At 42.6% G+C, this 18,830-nt stretch overlaps 1 protein-coding gene across 1 annotated transcript; it reads left to right on the plus strand.

The window, feature by feature from the left end:
- Positions 1-109: 109 nt before the first annotated feature.
- On the plus strand, positions 110-18,830 carry sass6 (SAS-6 centriolar assembly protein). The gene is made up of 17 exons (XM_046302385.1): positions 110-425; positions 775-835; positions 1,432-1,511; positions 1,583-1,687; positions 1,770-1,944; positions 2,272-2,349; positions 2,469-2,588; positions 3,244-3,435; positions 3,695-3,889; positions 9,846-9,935; positions 10,178-10,357; positions 10,574-10,655; positions 10,797-10,930; positions 11,449-11,574; positions 11,919-12,022; positions 12,258-12,352; positions 18,150-18,830. The coding sequence occupies exons 1-17, from the start codon at positions 361-363 to the stop codon at positions 18,215-18,217; spliced, it is 1,950 nt and encodes a 649-aa protein (XP_046158341.1). The 5' UTR covers positions 110-360; the 3' UTR covers positions 18,218-18,830.

Consider the following 18,830-nt stretch of genomic DNA (forward strand, 5'->3'; position numbering starts at 1 on the left):
TTCACGAAGCTGCAACTCAATTACTGAGTATGTTTTACACATTTATACCCAGTAGTAGCTATAGAGTGTAGTTAATGTGGTGTTGTTGTAGTTTGACTGTAAGAACGATCAACAAGTGAAGCAGCACATTGTGCTATTCCACCACTCGTCTGCAATTTAGATGATCTGGAACGCGCACATTATTTCTCGACGTTACTTCCGTCGCCTCTTTCTCAAGTGAATGTTTCCCCAACGGTTATTCGCGGGAGAGAAGCGCCAAACTCGAAATTGAAGAGACTATTTTTTTTAAACCAAGGCCATACAAATCTAACCTTGGAATTTGCAATTTAGACACTACATTTTTGGGAGTATGAAACAATCATGACAGAAACACTTTTCAATAAGCGATTGCAAGTGCACGTCAAATGCAAAGATTGCGAAGAAAGGTAAGTTCGATTGATTGCTAACGTTACCGTTCGTTAACTAGCTAGCATAATTAACGTTATCTAGCTACCGTAACTAGCTAGATATCAAGCAATATCGACACTTGCGGCCTAACTAGATAGCTCATCAATTTGATATAGTCGTGTCTGGGCATCAGCTAGCTACAGACTATCCAGCAACCTGTGCTACGCGTTACATTGCTAGCTAGCTAAGTTAGCATGTTCAGTAACGTTAAATGTCATCTTCGCCATTCGCCAGATGGCGCTTGATAATAACAAATATATCAATGGAGTTCTATGTTACGACTAAAAATACATTGATTGAATCTTTCTGGCTAACTTTACATTACAGGAGAGGAAATATCAGAGTCTGCATTGAGCTTCAATTAACAACTAATCCAGTCCACAAAAGGGTAAGTGGTACTTACAACCTTGGTTGGTGTTTTGCAAGACAGATTATTTTCCCATCATCACCCTCCCTCTTTTTATATAGTGTGAATGAGCAGTGTTTCAGAAACCAGTGCATTGATCTCGAAATGCATTGCTTACTACTGTGGGCATGCATAAATACCCAACATAAAGATACTCATCAATACAACATCATACCACGGCGGGCTAACTTCCGCTGAACAGACATCAACAACACCAAAAGTTTCCTGTCACTCACTTCATGGTACAACACATTGGAGAAGCACCAGTCCTAATTAGCAATGCATCGTTACAGCCACATAACTGTTAGTGGGTGTTTTTAATGGAAGTGAAAGTTGCAAAAGGGTGGCTCTCTGGGAGGCATGCATGGGTTAGACTATTCATGGGCCTTAATGGTTTTCAAGGGCTGACCTACAAACATTAGCGACTGGATTCTGCTTAATGATTGACGTTAGTTGACAATGCACTTCCCCTGTTCAAGGGATTCCCTATCACGTCTGCATTTCCCAAATGTCAGTCCTTCCCTCAAGGTAGTAGTTAGTGAAAAAGCCACTGTAACTAACACAACTTTGCATTCTAGGATCTGCTGGTGAGACTGACAGATGACACCGACCCTTATTTTCTGTACAACCTTGCCATATCAGAAGAGGATTTTCAAAGGTATCTTACAATTCAGTCATTGTGCCCACTATAATGAGCGTACACTAATCCTACGTCTTCTCTGTCATCAGTTTGAAAGTTCAACAGGGCCTGTTGGTAGACTTTGCGTCCTTTCCTCAGAAGTTTATAGACCTGCTAAACCAGTGTATCTCGGAGCAAGACAAAGAGAATCCAAGGTGAGAAGACTCTCAGCTCGTTGAATGTCTCCACTAACTGAGATCATGGACATGTGATGTCTCTTTGCTCTCCTTTCCCTAGATTTCTGCTCCAGTTGTCATCTCCATCATCCCCAGTATTAGACCACAGCCCTGCCAACCTCAATGTTGTGGAGACCAACGCATTCAAGCACCTCACTCACCTGTCTCTGAAGCTGCTACATGGCACTGACGTGGAGATCAAGAAGTACCTGGCAGTTTGTCTCTCCTGTGTAAAGGTAAGTGAATCTCCCGTAACTCCCTTAGAAACACTAGTTTCGGGGACACAGATTTAGCCTAGTCCTGGATCAAATTAAAATAAATAAAAAAATAAACATTTTTGATGGAGTTTTTCCATCGAGGTTGGTTTTAGTCCTGGAGTAGGATTCATCTGTGTCTGGGAAACCACCCCTAGTTGTCTTTGTGACCTCAGTCTTGGGAATGGTTGATAGCAGACCTATGAAGGACCTTGGGAGATTCCATGAAGCAACACAGACTGCGGTATACTAAAGTCTGAGAAACTTCTTCGTTGTATTTTAAGCTATCCCCCCATTTTGATATGTCAGGAGGAGAAGCAGCAGTTGGAACAGAGGCTGAAGAAGACTGAAGATGATCTCTCGAGGCAGCTCAGCTACACACAACAGGTAAAGCAGTAGTTGATCTGAATTGATTGATTCATCTAAAAATGTAGGCGGGAGAAGTAACATCTTAAGTGGGTCCCGATTTTTAAAAAGGTCACCTTTCATATAAACGTGTCTTACAGACTCTGTCGGAGAAGAGCAGAGAGCTAGACAAGCTTCGGTCTGAGTGGACCAGCCAAACAAGCGCTCTGTCGAGCCGCCACTCTCAGGACCTCACTGCAGAGCGGGAGAACGCTTTGGAGGTATCATGTAACTTCTCGTATTATAAGTATTATGTTTAGTTAACTGCCTGAAATCGTCTAAGTGCTATTCCAGTTATCAGAAGCCATAAAACCTTGACTGTTTTTTTTATCTATTTGAGATGACTGGAGTCTCCAACAGGTTTATAGCGAGCTACTAGTAGCTCGCAGCCCACCTAATGAGAAGCTCGCCAAACAATTCTGAAATTACATGCAATTTTCACGTGTTCCACCGAAAACTGTCATGAACAAATCTCACAAGTAGACACCGAAAGCTCCCAGCTACTATCTAATCAACACATTGAAATTATCACGCTATTGGCTTAAAAAGCCAAACCTAACACACCTAACACTTGTAAACACACCTAACACTTAACACTTGTAAAATAAACTGAGGAACAGAATTTGGGAGAGAAAAAGGGGCCCCCTTGGAGTTGTTTATTAATAAACTATTATTTTACTATGTATATTGACAGAACATGGTACACTACTTTCTCTTGTACACTAAAGACAGGGGCGAGAAGAATGTGCCTATTTATAAGCTAGAAAAAATTAGAAGCTCACTTCTATGAACGTAGTTCTCATGCTAGATTTTATATGATTTCTCTCAAAAATAAGTGGTTTTCTCTTGTGGTGTTTCTCATCTTGCCCTGTGCAGACACAAACCAGGCTGCAGCAACAAAACGAGCAGCTGCGCCGGGAGCTGGAGGGAGCCCACACTAAGAGCACCCAACAGCTGCAGAGCAGGCTGGCCGAGCTTGAGACCTCCAACAGGGACCTGACTGAGAAGAGATACAAGAGCGAGTCCACCATCCGCGACTTCAAAGCCAAACTAGTGGGACTGGAAGAGGTGAGGGGGGGGCGCAAGCGGCCATCATTTAGTGGGGGAAATTTCATGAAAACTGCCACTTTTGTGAACAGTTTACATTTTTAAGTCTGAAACGCTCCTAGGATAAGTATCTGTCGTTTCATATCATGTGTGTGTTTTTTTTTTTTTTTTTACATCCATATTGAATTACTGATTTAATAGAGAAATTGAAATCTTGCCGGCCGCCATGTTGACCACCAATGTCTAAATAACCTGCTGACAAGTGTGTATGTGAGAACAGGAGTCTCAGCGAGCGAAGCAGCAGGCCCTGTCTCTTCGGAGGGAGAACGGCACCCTGGACACGGAGTGTCACGAGAAGGAGCGTCAGGTGAACCAGCTGCAGACACGTGTGGCAGTCCTGGAGCAGGAGATGAAAGATAAGGAGCAGCTCGTGCTCCGCACCAAGGAAGTGCTGGAAGCCACTCAGCAACAAAAGGTATGTAGTCAGTCCCCTTGGCAAATGGAGAGCATTTACCCCCCCTCAATACTGTCAGAAAAGCCAGGATCTTTGTTAAAATTAATATTAATGAATTATGTTATGTATTGATATTGGCACCTGTAACCCCCCCCCAGCTTACCTACCTTGAATGTTCTTCCTGTGAAATGCATTATACAATGCCAACGTTAATTTCTGTTTCCTTCACATGTCCTGTCCTTATATTAGTTGTATACAGTGTGCTATACAACAAAACTGGGGACGAGGAAGAAACGTTTTCACGTTTGTGCTAATCTTCGGCAGAAATTCTGAGTTAAATTCGTTATTTTTTTCGCTGTAGAAAGACTCAAACAAAACGTGGAGCACTCGACTGAGTGATGCTAGCTAGCCTTTGATGTCACGGCAACGAGAGCCTCGAGGGATAGGAAGAGTTTCGCTGCGGGAGAAAGTGAAGTCAGCGTGAGTTAAAAGAAAGGAAAAAAGGGGTCTGGTGTAAGGGACCGTCTGAAAAGTGTGAGAAAGAAAAATAAACCGAAAATAGGAACATTTGATGAATCTATGGAACAATGGAGTTCTTACACAGTGTTTTTGAGTACTTTGTGTAGGCAAATGGAATTAAAGCAGAAGTCGTTGTGCCAATATTTTTGACTGTTTTGGGAGGAAAAACATTCAATCTACTGCGCAGCCTAGTAACGCCTGAAAAACCTGGTGATAAATCATATGATGAAATTGTGGCTACCTTAAAATGACATTATTCTCCCAAACCACTGATAATCACAGAGAGATTCCCGTTCCATAAGAGAAATCAAGAGGAGGGGGAATCACTCAGTTTGTGGCTGTATTTAAACAGTTATCTGAATGAACACGGTGAATGGAAAGCCATGCTATCGCTGTGGGAAACCAGGTCACCAAGCAGAGGAGTGTTGGTGCAATGACTTAGACTGCAGAAGTTGTGGAAAAAAGGGTCACATCGAACGTGCATTTAAAAACAAAAGTACTGAACAAAGGAAAAGCGACTTCAGGAAGTACAAAAAGAAAGTGCATAAAATGGAGCACACGGAGGATGAACAAAGTGATACCTTGTCTGAAGGGGAAGAATCTTTGCATGTTTTGTCCATTTCACACAATGGATACGGGTACTGGGTGACACCGCTACTGGATGGAAACGCAGTACGGATGCAACTGGACACTGGAGCAGCCATATCTTTGCTGTCTGAGGCTGTATACAAGGAGAAACTACATCACCTCACACTACAGCCCACAGAGATGACACTGAAAACATACACCGGTGAGAGGAAGCGTGATTGTTACAGTGGAGCTCAACAAACAGAAGGTAAAGCTACCACTCTACATTGTGAAAGGCAACCATCCAGCATTGCTAGGACGCACATGGCTGGTAAAGATCAAACTAAACTGGCAGGAAATTCACATGGTTGCAAAAGAGGACCCAAACCTACAAGGGATATTGAGGAAACACGCAGATGTGTTCCAAGAAGAACTTGGCAGTATGAAGGACATAACAGTTAAACCAAACAGCAAGCCAAAGTTCTTCAAAGCTAGACCTGTCCCATACGCCATAAAACCTCAAGTTGAAATTGAGCTAAACAGACTAGTCGAGAGTGGAGTATTGGATCCAGTGAATGTTAGTGAATGGGCTACACCTGTTGTTCCAGTCATAAAAAAATATGGCTCACTCAAGACTCTGTGGTGATTTCTAAGTCACCGTTAACCCAGTCTTGACTGCTGAAAAATATCCACTACCCCTCATTGACTACCTCTTTTCTGGTTTAGCTGGAGGACAAAAATTCAGTAAGATAGGCCTGACAAGTCTATCTACAGATGCATGTGGACCGAGAGTCACAAGAACTGTTGATCATAGTGACTCAAAGGACTGTACAGGTACTGGAGGCTTCCTTTTGGAATCACCTCAGCTCCTGCCTTATTTCATAGAGCTATGGACCCGATACTGAGTGGGCTCACTGGGGTCCAATGTTACTTCGATGATCTACTCATCACCGGCAAAGACGAGCAGGAGCACCTGAGAAACCTGAACGCTACACTACAGAGATTGGAGGAGTACGGTCTGAGGGTCCGGTTGGACGAATGCAAGTTTTCCCGGCCCTCTGAGTACCTGGGCCACGTCATCAACAGTTCGGGGCTCCACAAGGCGCCATCGAAGGTGAAGGCCGTTGACGGAAGCTCCATCCCCACAGAACGTGAGTCAGCTGAGATCATTCTTAGGACTACTGACATACTACGCAAAGTTTGTGCCAAACCTAGCTAACATGTTAAAGCCACTGCATGAACCTTTGAATTAAACCAAACAGTGGAAGTGCACAGACCGATGTGAGGAGGCCTTCAAGAAAGTGAAAACAGCCTTAGCTCAGAGGCCCTAACCCACTTCAACCCCAACTTGCCATTACAGTTGGCATGTGATGCATAGCCTTATGGCGTTGGTGTGGTTGTGTCACACATCATGCCATCAGGTGAAGGCCAATTGCTTTCGCATCAAGGACCTTAAGTAAAGCAGAAAGCAATTATGCACAGATCGAGCGTGAAGCACTCGCAATTGTGTTTGGAGTTAAGAAATTTCATCAGTTTCTGTTTGGCTGACGATTCACACTGCTGGCTGACCATAGACCCCTCACCTCAATCTTTGGTCCCCACAACGGCATTCCGTTGCTTGCAGCCAGCCGCATGCAGCGATGGGCGTTATTGTTATCTTCTCACCAGTACGATACCAAGTACAGAAGGTCTGAGCAGCACTGCAATGCAGATGGCATCTCAAGGCTACCCTTACCTGTCACACACACTAAGCACTCCCAGGCTGAAATCTTCTACTTCAAGGAAATTACGAATGCCCTAGTTACATCTGTCCAAGTGGAAAAAGTTCTCCCACACTGATCCAGTGATGTCTGAGGTTGTGGACATTGTCACTCGTGGAAAAGGAGATGTCAGACAGCCTACAACCTTACCCAGTGAGGAGAAACAAGCTCACAGTTCAGTTTGGATGCTTGCTATGGGGTTTTCGAGTCATCATACTGCCACCACTGAGAAGTGCACTGTGGCATGGTGCGAATGAAGGAGATTGCACGCAGCTACTTTTGGTGGCCAGGTCTGGACGCAGCTATCGAAGACAACGTCAAGTCATGTTCTGCATATCAAAAGATGAGGAACATTCCTCAGCTAGCGCCACTACACCCATGGGACTTCCCAGAGGCGCCTTGGCAGCGAGTCCACATAGACTATGCAGGCCCAATGGAGGATCGTAATTTTCTTAGTCGTAGTTGACGCACACAGCAAATGGCCTGAGGTCACAGTGATGAAGAGCATCTCAGCGGAGAGAACCATCGAAGAGCAACGGTCAATCTTCTGTCTCTTCGGCTTGCCGACGCAACTCGTTAGTGATAATGGCCTCCAACTGGTGTCTGAAGAGTTCCGGAAATGGAATTCAGCACATCAAGTCAGCACCGTATCACCCTGCTACGAACGGCCTCGCTGAAAGGTTTGTCCAAACGATGAAGCAGGCTTTAAAATCATCACGATAACGGCTCCCTTAATAGGTGTCTAAACACCTTCTTGTTAAAACTTCTTATGGCTAGGGGTTCCGCTAGCGGCACCCCTCGACAACATTCCGCTGAAAAGGCAGCGTGCGAAATTCAAAAATATTCTTTTGAAATATGTAACTTTTACACATTAACAAGTGCAATACACCAACTGAAAGAAACTTCTTGTTAATCTACCCATCGTGTCCGACTTCAAAAAGGCTTTACAGCGAAAGCACAACATATGATTGTTAGGTCAGAGCCAAGTCACAAAAACACACACAGCCATTTTTCCAGCCAAAGATAGTTGTCACAAAAGCAGAAATATCGATAAAATTAATCACTAACCTTTGATCTTCATTAGATGACACTCATATGACATGTTACACAATAAATGTATGTTTTGTTCAATAAAGTGCATATTTATATCCAAAAATCTGTTTACATTGGCGCGTTACGTTCAGTAATGTTTTTCTTCCAAAACATCTGATTTTGCAGAGAGCCACATCAATTTCCAGAAATACTCATAATAAACATTGATAAAAGATACATGTGTTATTCACAGAATTATAGAGATTTCTCCTTAATGCAACTGCTGTGTCAGATTTTTAAAAACTTTACGGAAAAAGCACACCATGCAATAATCTGAGTACAGCGCTCAGACGACAAATCAAGCCAAAGAGATATCCGCCATGTTGGAGTCAGAAATAGCATTATAAATATTCACTTACATTTGATCTTCATCAGAATGCACTCCCAGGAATCCCAGTTCCACAATAAATGTTTGATAAAGTTAATCATTTATGTCCAACTTGTTGTTAATGTGTTCCGCCCAGTAATCCATCTTCATGAAGCACAAGGTCCAGACAAAGTCCAACAGTTCCGTTACAGTCTGTAGAAACATGTCAAACGATGTGTAGAATCAATCTTTAGGATGTTTTTTAGATAAATCTTCAATAATGTTCCAACCGGAGAATTCCTTTGTCTGTAGAAAAGCAATGGAACGAGAGCTACCTCTCACATCACCGCACGTCACATGCTCGTGGCACTCTGCCAGACCACTGACTCAAAGAGCCCTCTAAAGACGGTTGACATCTAGTGGAAGCCTTAGGAAGTGCAATTAGATGCCATATACACTGTTTTCAATAGGCCAAGCTTTGAAAAACTACAAACCTCAGATTTCCCACTTCCTGGTTGAATTTTTCTCAGGTTTTTGCCTGCCATATGAGTTCTGTTATACTCACAGACATAATTCAAACCGTTTTAGAAACGTGAGTTTTCTATCCAAATCTACTAATAATATGCATATATTAGCAACTGGGACTGAGTAGCAGGCAGTTTACTCTGGGCGCGCTTTTCATCCAAATGTGAAAATGCTGCCCCCTGTCCCAAACAGGTTTTAACGTACAGAAACACTCCCCACCCTACAACCAACGTGGCACCCATGATGAAAAGACTGCTTCGCACGTGACTCGACCTCCAAAGACAAGACAGGTTGTACAGAGAGCACAGGTGGAGAGACGGAGCAAAGCAAAAGACAAAAGCTTCATAGCTGGAGAGAGTTCTTGCTCAGAACTACTGCAAAGGTCCAAAGTGGATACCAGCCACAGTGGTTGCACAAACAGGGCCTATGTCCTACACAGTTCACACACCAGAAAACATAATCTGGAGGAGACACGTGGATCAACTGTTGCCAGGAACCAACCTCAGAGATGACTCATGTCAAGTGACAAACTAAGATCAGCTACTGGAGACCTACCATGACTATGAGCTATCACCTGAACATCCATTGCAGCAACCTACAAATGTGGAAAGTACTCTAGACTCACCTGAACCAGCCAGTGTGCCTACTCAGGGTACTGTTGCACCCCGGTCTGGGCATACACCATCACCACTCAGACTCAGAGATAATGTGACTGTAGACTCACCTGTACGTCGTCATTACCCTGCAAGAGAAAGACGACCCCCTGATAGGTTGACTATTTAGTTCAGACTAACCTCCGACATTGGAGCAGAATAGACCCCTGGCTTAAGTCTGGGGACTGAGGCAGTCTACCCTCTATCCCTAGTTTAGAAATGGCTATTCTGAAAAGTTCATTTATTTACATCAAGATAACTTATATTAAAAAGAAAACAAGGCAAAACAGTGAATATTTACTTTTTCCTTATGAGTCATCAAAGGTATAGGGGGAGGAATATGTTGTGTATTGATATTCTAGTTTTGTCCCTTTAGGGCACTTGTAACCCTCCCTTGCTTACCTACGTTGAAATGCTTGGAATGTTCTTCTTGTGAAATGCATTAAACAATGCTGACGTTAATTTCTACTCCAGTCTCATGTCCTGTCCTTATATTAGTTGTATATGTAATACAGTGTGCTATACAACATGTGACATTCTGTGTTTGTGTGTAGAACTCAGTTGAAGGAAATGCCGAAAGCAAACAACTCCAAATGGGAAAACTGGAAGCCACAGTGAAATCCCTGTCTGAGGAACTCATAAAGGTGGGTTACTTACATTTCCAGTCATGGCTTTTTGTTATGCATGTCATGGTCTGAAAATACATGGTCATAGACTCAAGCCAGTCAAGTTCAAATCCACAAGTCCTTGTCCACTCATGTACTTATTTGAGTCTAAATATTGATAGCAATTTTGTCTTGGGTCTGATCACATCCCCTTTGAGAAAGAACACATTGAGCGTGGGGGTGAAGTACCGTCTTGACACTACCTCGTGTTGACTTCCTAGGCCAATGGCATCATCAAGAAGCTGCAGGGAGAGCTGAGGGGCCTGGTGGGGAAGATCAAGGTGAAGAACACTGTGATGGTGTCTCAGGAGAAGGTGCTTCAGGAGACCCAGGAGAGGCTGCACAAAGCCCAGCGAGACCTGCAGGACACTCAGCAGCAGCTCAAGCATAGAGACGAGGAGGTGTGTGTTTCCATTAGTGTCCACTACCTTAAATGCGAATCTGAGAATAACAAAAATGGTCAGAAATGGCTGCCGAAAGTGTGTGTGTGTGTGTGTGTGTGTGTGTGTGTGTGCGCGCGCACAAGCGCAAGCCAAGTTCTGAGGAGTAGTGGGCGCTAACATAATTATTGGGTGTCAAGTTTGGATTGATCTTATTGGTTGTAACTTCCACTGTAGGTGTCGAAATTGAAGGAGCAGTTGGAGGAGACTGTTCAGAAATTAGATGAAAGCAGGGAGGTGCTGAAAACAAACGAGAATGGTATGGAAGGTCGTTTAAAGAAATGTTTCACAAAAAATACAACTACATGATTTTGCGCTTAACCTTGGCTGTTATCAAATGACCTACTGTTTGTATTCATTTAGTCTTCCCCTGCATCAATGGATTTGTCTTATCCTTCAGTTATAATGTGGCTGAACAAACAGCTGAATGAGAACCAGTTATCCAGGAAGCCGGAGATCCTTGGAACGTTTGAGACTCCTTCAACTCTCTCAGCCTCAACTGGACAGAGGATGGGCGGTGCATCTCACAACATGGTAAGCAATAAACATGTCATAGTACACGTTAAGATATTGGTTTGATGTTTTAGTTGCAGTGGGTATCGGGTTTTGTGTTTTTAATTGCAGTTTTATATTTATTGTGTCGATTTTAAAGTTAATTTGAGTTGTATGTATGCGTCTTAAAGGCAGACTCTACCATATGACATCATACACAGGCAGGGAAACTTTCTGCTTATAGACGTCAATAAAGATGGAATCTGCTGTTGGCATTTGGCAGATTTAAATTGGATTGTTTTCTGTTAGCAGAGATGCGTTACGCAGGCGGCAGGACACACAGTTTTGGAATATTCAGATATATGAATAAACTTGTTATGTATAACAAGGAATCATGTCAGCTCTATTCATGGTATTTCTATCTGCAAGGTTCGCAATGTTGTGAATGATGACATCATATTGTCAAGTCTACCTTTTACGATTTGACCAATTACGATTTGACCAGCAAAGTGCACACAATCAGATCAGCTCAAGTCATGTGTGCTTGACTTTGTTTTCAGCTGGACAGCCGAGCGTTTCCCTCCTCGGCCGGACAGGGCTACCCCATCACGTCCACGCTGAACTCCAAACTCCCTCTGTCCAGCCGCTCCGTCTTCTCACTACACAACCAGGGCCCTGGAGCCAAGGCAGGCTAATTTTTTCTCCTTTGTTACGCTGAAATTCTAATTAAACTTTCATGCTATATTCAGAAGTTTGTTGAAATAGGTGTGGTTTTGCAATGACACCGCCTTGAATTTGGGCCACATCATGAATAGCAACCTGGATGATTTACCTAAAGCAGGTATGGATGTAGGTATGGATAACAATTCCTTACGTCGACTATGATTTAATCTTGGAAGAACCAATAATTCTATGAGGTGTGGGATAAGGCAGCTTGAACTCAATTTTGTTGTATTTCTAACTCGTTTCAGCTGTATTTGGGGGTTTGCTTGAATTCAGACTTTTTTTGTTGACCTGGACTGAATTGCAGGTCCAGTTTAACCCGATGAGTACCAAGCCCGGCATGTCTCCGGTGGATGTGAGGGATGGGAGCCCCACAGCACAGCATCCCCCTCAGCCCTCCAACAAAGAGAAGTGAGTCCAGCTCTCTGTTACGTTGTGTGCTTTCAGCATCAGAATTAACTTGAAGTGTTCAGAAATGTTTTCTCTGCTCACTGTTGCATGAAAATAGCTCCGGTTTATGGATGGTCCATCACCATCAGCAAGAGCCCAAGACCATCTACTTTATTCTCTGGGCCTTCCATTCAGACTGCCTTTTTTTCCATCTTCATAACGGTCTTATTCTTCTTTCTCTTTTTTGAACTTGTAGTGGCGAGCCTGCTGGGTTGGAGTCCAAGTACTTTGAGAAGCGAGACGACAGCATTCCCCTCCGTGGTCTGTTGTCTAGCATGCACCTCAACAGAGGTAAGACCACATCCATACCTGCTTTGTAGACACTGGGGGTTGTTTGTTTGAGTGATGCCAGTTTATGAGGGGAAGTTCACTCTACATGCCTCTTAACTTCTTGGTGACAGGGGAGCAGTATTGAGTAGCTTGGATGAATAAGGTGTCCAGAGTAAACTGCCTGCTACTCTGTCCCAGATGCTAATATATGCATATTATTATTAGTATTGGATAGAAAACACTGAAGTTTCTAAAACTGTTTGAATGATGTCTGTGAGTATAACAGAACTCATATGACATGTGAAAAACCTGAGACGAATCCAACCAAGAAGTTGGAAATCTGAGGTTTGTAGTTTCATTTAAGTGATCGCCTATCCAATATACTGTGTCTATGGGGCCAGATTGCACTTCCCAAGGCTTCCAGCAGATGTCAACAGCCTTTAGAAAGTTGTTTGAGGCGTCTATTGTGGAAGGGTGTCGAATAACAGCTGTTTCAATAAGTGGACTAGGCTGAGGCCAATCAGTTGTTTACTGCGCAGTCACGCGGGCGCGCCGTTCCTTCTTTTTCCTCTGTAATGAATACGCTATTGTCCGGTTGGAATATTATTGAAGATTTATTATAAAAAGACCGTATTTGGACATAAATATGGACGTAATCGAACAAAACAAACATTTATTGTGGGAGTCCTGGGTGTGCATTCCGACGAAGATCAGCAAAGGTAAGTGAAGATTTATAATGCTATTTATGACTTTTGTTGACTCCACAATTTGACGGGTAAATGTATGGCTTGCTTCTGTGGCTGAATGCTGTTCTCAGATTATTGAATATTGTGCTTTTGCCGTAAAGCTTTTTTGAAATCTGACACAGAGGTTGCATTAAGAACCAGTTTATCTTTAATTCTGTGTAAAACATGTATCTTTCATCAAAGTTTATGAGTATTTTTGTTATTTGATGTGGCAATTTCTCTGGAAATTGGATCATCCTTGCAATTACTCAAATAAACCTTGTATTGCTGATAGGAGTTATTCTGCCCTTGAGTTGCGTTCCCATGCAAAACTAGACAGATAGCTAACAACTAAGTCTTCAATAAAACTCCCAAGGCGTGACTTTTCTTGAATGAATATATTGAAAACGTTTGTTGTGAAACTGCAAAATACAGAAAAGAATATACTTTAGTGTTCAATTCACACCGACATACTGTAGCTGTACATTAAACATTTGAAGTTGCATAAATACAAAGCATGCGCTAAGGTACCATGCATCTGGCATGATGCCAAACCATATAGCTAATTGTTAACCATATGGTAATTGGCTCCTTTCATTACTCTAATAATGTATAACCATCTATGTAGAATAACAAAGCATATTACACTAGAAACAGTAACAAAACTACAGCATTGTATATTTTACAATTCGTTTGCATGACGCATGAGCAAAGTAATACAGCTAACGACATACATTAAAGGCATTGCAATTTGTGAGTAAATGCAACCAACATTGATTGGTAAGCAACTCTATCAATAAGAAGATTATCATCATTAGCTAAATGCTTGAATCGAACTTACAAACAAATATTTTTCCAAGGCTGAAGCGTGACAAGAAATAACTACATTGAAAGACCTGCACCGTAGCGTTGTTTGTAGCTGCTTCTATGCGTGCAAAACAAATTCTGAACTTCCCGTTTGCGTCGTCTTTCTAAGTACCAGAAAGCGCCACTAGGGGGCTAATAACACCATTGAACACAATGAAAATCCAATTTAACCATTGTAATAAAATAATCTGTTACCTTCTAACAGGATGGCAGCACAGGAGTTCTGCCTGATTCCATGACTCAGAGGTCTGAGGCACTGCATTGTCACTACAGATCCGGGTTCACACAATTGGCCCAGCGTCTGGATTAGGGAAGGGTTTGCTGGCTGGGATATCCTTGTCCCATCGTGCTCTAGCGATTCCTGTGGCGGGCCGGGCCCATGCACGCTGACACGGTCGCCTATTGTACAGTGTTTCCTCCGACACATTGGTGTGGCTGGCTTCCGGGTAAAGTGAGCAGTGTGTCAAGAAGCAGTGCGGTTTGGCAGGGTCGTGTTTCGGAGGACGCATGGCTCTCGACCTTTGCCTCTCCCGAGTCCGTACGGGAGTTGCAGCGATGGGACAAGACTGTAACTACGAATTGGATATCACAAAATTGGGGAGAAAAAGTGTTTTAAAAAATTGCCTTGGATGGGAGAACACATTTAGGAACACCTTCCTAATATTGAGTTGCACCCCCCCCCCCCCCCCCCCTTTGCCTTCAGAACAGCCTCAAATCTTCAGGCATGGCCTCCAAGATGTCAATCATTCCACAGGGATGCGGGCCCATGTTGACTCCAATGCTTCCCACAGTTGTCAAGTTGGCTGGATGTCCTTTGGGCAGTTCTTGACTCACTCAAATCGGTGTGCCTGGCACCTACTACCATATCCTGTTCAAAGGCACTTACATACTTGTCTTTGAATGGCACACATACACAATCCATGTCTCAATTGTCTCAAAGCTTAAAAATCCTTCTTTAACCTGTCTCCTCCCCTTCTGCAGTCGTGGCCAAAAGTTTGGAGAATGACACAAATATTAATTTCCATAAAGTTTGCTGCTTCAGTGTCTTTAGATATTTTTGTCAGGTGTTACATTGGAATACTGAAGTATAATTATAAGCATTTCATAAGTGTCAAAGGCTTTAATTGACAATTACACAAAGTTGATGCAGAGTCCATATTTGCATTGTTGACCCTTCTTTTTCCAAGACCTCTGCAATCTGCCCATGGCATGCTGTCAATTAACTTCTGGGCCACATCCTGACTGATGGCAGCCCATTCTTGCATAATCAATGCTTGGAGTTTGTCAGAATTTATGGGATTTTGTCTGGGGAGTTTCTTGGCCATGGTCCCAAAATATTGATGTTTTGTTCCCAGAGCCACCTAGTTATCACTTTTGCCTTATGGCAAGGTGCTCCATCATGCTGGAAAATGCATTGTTCGTCACCAAACTGTTCCTGGATGGTTGGGAGAAGTTGCTCTCGAAGTTGGTACCATTCTTTATTCATGGCCGTGTTCTTTGGCAAAATTGTGAGTGAGCCCACTCCCTTGGCTGAGAAGCAACCCCACACATGAATGGTCTCAGGATGCTTTACTGTTGGCATGACACAGGCCTGATGGTAGCGCTCACCTTGTCTTCTCCGGACAAGCTTTTATTTGGATGCCCCATACAATCAGAAAGGGGATTCATCAGAGAAAATGACTTTACCCAATCCTCAGCAGTCCAATCCCTGTACCTTTTGCAGAATATCAGTCTGTCCCTGATGTTTTTCCTGGAGAGAAGTGGCTTCTTTACGGCCCTTCTTGACACTAGGCCATCCTCCAAATTGTCTTTCCCTCACTGTACGTGCAAATGCACTCACACCTGCCTGCTGCCATTCCTGAGCAAGCTCTATACTGGTGGTGCCCCGATCCCACAGCTGAATCAACTTTAGGAGACTGTCCTGGCACTTGCTGGACTTTCTTGAGTGCCCGGAAGCCTTCTTTAGAACAATTGAACCGCTCTCCTTGAAGTTCTTGATGATCCGATAAATGGTTGATTTAGGTGCAATCTTACTGGCAGCAATATCCTTGCCTGTGAAGCCCTTTTTGTGCAAAGCAATGATGACGGCATGTGTTTACTTGCAGGTAACCATGGTTGACAGGAAGAACAATGATTCCAAGCACCACCCTCCTTTTGAAGGTTCCAGTCTATTATTCAAACTGAATCAGCATGACAGAGTGATCTCCAGCCTTGTCCTCATCAACACTCACACCTGTGTTAATGAGAATCACTGACATGATGTCAGCTGGTCCTTTTGTGGCAGGGCTGAAATGCAGTGGAAATGTTTTTGGGGGATTCAGTTCATTTGCATGGCAAAGAGGGACTTTGCAATTCATCTGATCACTCTTCATAACATTCTGGAGTATATGCAAATTGCGATCATACAAACTGAGGCAGCGGACATTTAGATTTGTGTCATTCTCAAAACTTTTGGCCGCGACTACATTGATTTAAGTGAATTTATACAAGTGACCATAGTTCTCACCTGGTCAGTCTCATGGAAAGAGCAGGTGTTTTTACTGTTTTGTACACTGTATAACGTTGAAGGTCCATTTCAAAGGGGGTGGCAGCGTAGCCTAGTGGTTAGAGCGTTGGACTAGTAACCGGAAGCTTGCAAGTTCAAACCCCCGAGCTGACAAGGTACAAATCTGTCGTTCTGCCCCTGAACAGGCAGTTAACCCACTGTTCCTAGGCCGTCATTGAAAATAAGAATTTGTTCTTCACTGACTTGCCTAGTTAAATAAAGGTCAAATAAAAAAGGTACAAATTCAACATATTTTATACAAGGATTGTCTGTTAAATTGGTTACAATTTTGACTTAATCCTGTGGTTGAAATTTCACTCAACAGTTTGCATTGCTTATTATTTTTTTAAATTAATCCAATGTACTTTACACATTCCATGTACGTTGACAAATTACATTGAAACCAAATTGATTCAACCAAACCCAATGGGTTTGTTCTGCTTTTTTAAAATCATACACATTGTCTGTGTTCGAATAACCATACTAACATACTGTACACTACATACTATTAGTTAATTTTAGTATACTGTAAACGAACAGTATCCTTTCAATTGAGCGTACTAGCTCTTTGCCGGTCTACCTTAAGTTGATGCTGTTGCTATGCAACCTCTTGTTACAAATGACTAGTTAGACAATTTACGATTTCGGGTGTGTTAATTCTATCCTCCAGATTTAATTTATGGAGCGCACACTGGATGCTCTGCCGAGGAATAGGGTTGATTTGAGCGTTCTGACCTTACAGCGGCAGTCAACCACCCAAGCTGATGTTGGCTAGCTACTTCCAGACACAAATGAGACCACTGACCATTTTACTCGCCCTAGCAGAGCCGGTTAGGCAGTTTATTATCCAGAAAGTTGGTGATTGTACTTCTGGTAACAATTTAATTACGCTTTTTTTTGCCGACTTTTACTGACACCGGCCACATTCAATGGGTGTTGGCGCGCTCGTAAATCCATTATTCTGCGCTCTGGTACACTCAGACGAGAGTGCTCTGAAATCGGAGTAAATAGCCAGAGTGAATTTACGAAAGCAGCAGAATGTCCGTTGAACGCACAACGACGATAACATTTAGCTAAGAATGACAGGATGAATCAAGTAAATGAACATTGGGTAGTTAGTTTATACTTAACATACTGTCTAGTTTGCTGTATTATTAGCCAACTAATGTTAGCTTACATACTGATGCATACGGTTGTAATGATAAGCTATGTGGTTCGTAAGGACAGCGTAACTAACAAACTGTCAGCCAACATAACATGTAAGGTAACTTATTTGAAAAATCATTACTTTTTATATTGTCATAATTAGTTAAAGCAATGCATTTGTATCCGCTCTCGTTGTATGGGGTGCATATTTTCCGCCATTTTCTTAAAATCTGAACATGTGACGCCACGCCTATTTTCTGAATTGCAGTATGGGCCCTAAAGTACAGAAATAGTGTCCTCTGCATGTATACTTAATATTTTGGCGAATTTAGTACGACAGCCTGGAACTTTTGGCATACTATATCCATATTATGACCAATAAGCATACTATATACTCAATTAACATCACAAATAGTGTAGTTAGTATGAGTATTCGAACACAGCTATTGTCTTGCACATTGCCAGTAACCTTGCTGAATTAAGATTCAGATTTTGTCTGTCATACGACTTCATTTCCCCCCCCATTTGTCTCTAGATGTTCCAAGGCCACCACCAGCCAAGCCTGGCCTGCACCCTCTGTCGTCCGCTTACTTCCCTGGCTGAGAAGGAATGGAGCCAATAACTACTGTAATGTCCACTCCACAACACACCACTGAATACCACTGTGACTAAGGAGAGTGAATTGTTCGACCAACCACAGATTCTCACAGTACCTCCGCCTATGTTAATGTTTTTAACCTGCTGTGTTTCCAAGTATTTATTAAAAAGACAACCAATCAATAGTAATTAAGCCACTTGATCGGTTTGCCAAATATTACGTTGGTTGGTTTGTTTAAAAAATAACTTTGTCGTCACATCTTACTCATAATTAGCATTGACATAACTAATGCTGTCATCATGTTGCTCTGGGTGTCTTCATAACTTTTAACACTCTAGTACTCAAGTCCTGGTACGAATGATACGTTCTACCAATGAGTGTTCCTCAAGAAAAGCTGCCGTCTGTTCTCATGGTGCAACAATTTGATAAAACATAACCAGAGAAAAGTTAACATGTACATGCTAATCGGAAGTCATCACCAGCGTATTGATGAACAGAGCATGAACCACAAAATGATTGCTACTGAAGTGTTTGCTGTGTAAAAACTGTACATATGGGTGTATGAAATGAGTCATTAATGTGTGTGTATATCTGTAGATTAAAGTTTTGTTTTCAGAA

Source organism: Oncorhynchus gorbuscha, linkage group LG02, assembly GCF_021184085.1.
Source record: "Oncorhynchus gorbuscha isolate QuinsamMale2020 ecotype Even-year linkage group LG02, OgorEven_v1.0, whole genome shotgun sequence".
NCBI classification, from domain to species: Eukaryota; Metazoa; Chordata; class Actinopteri; order Salmoniformes; family Salmonidae; genus Oncorhynchus; species Oncorhynchus gorbuscha.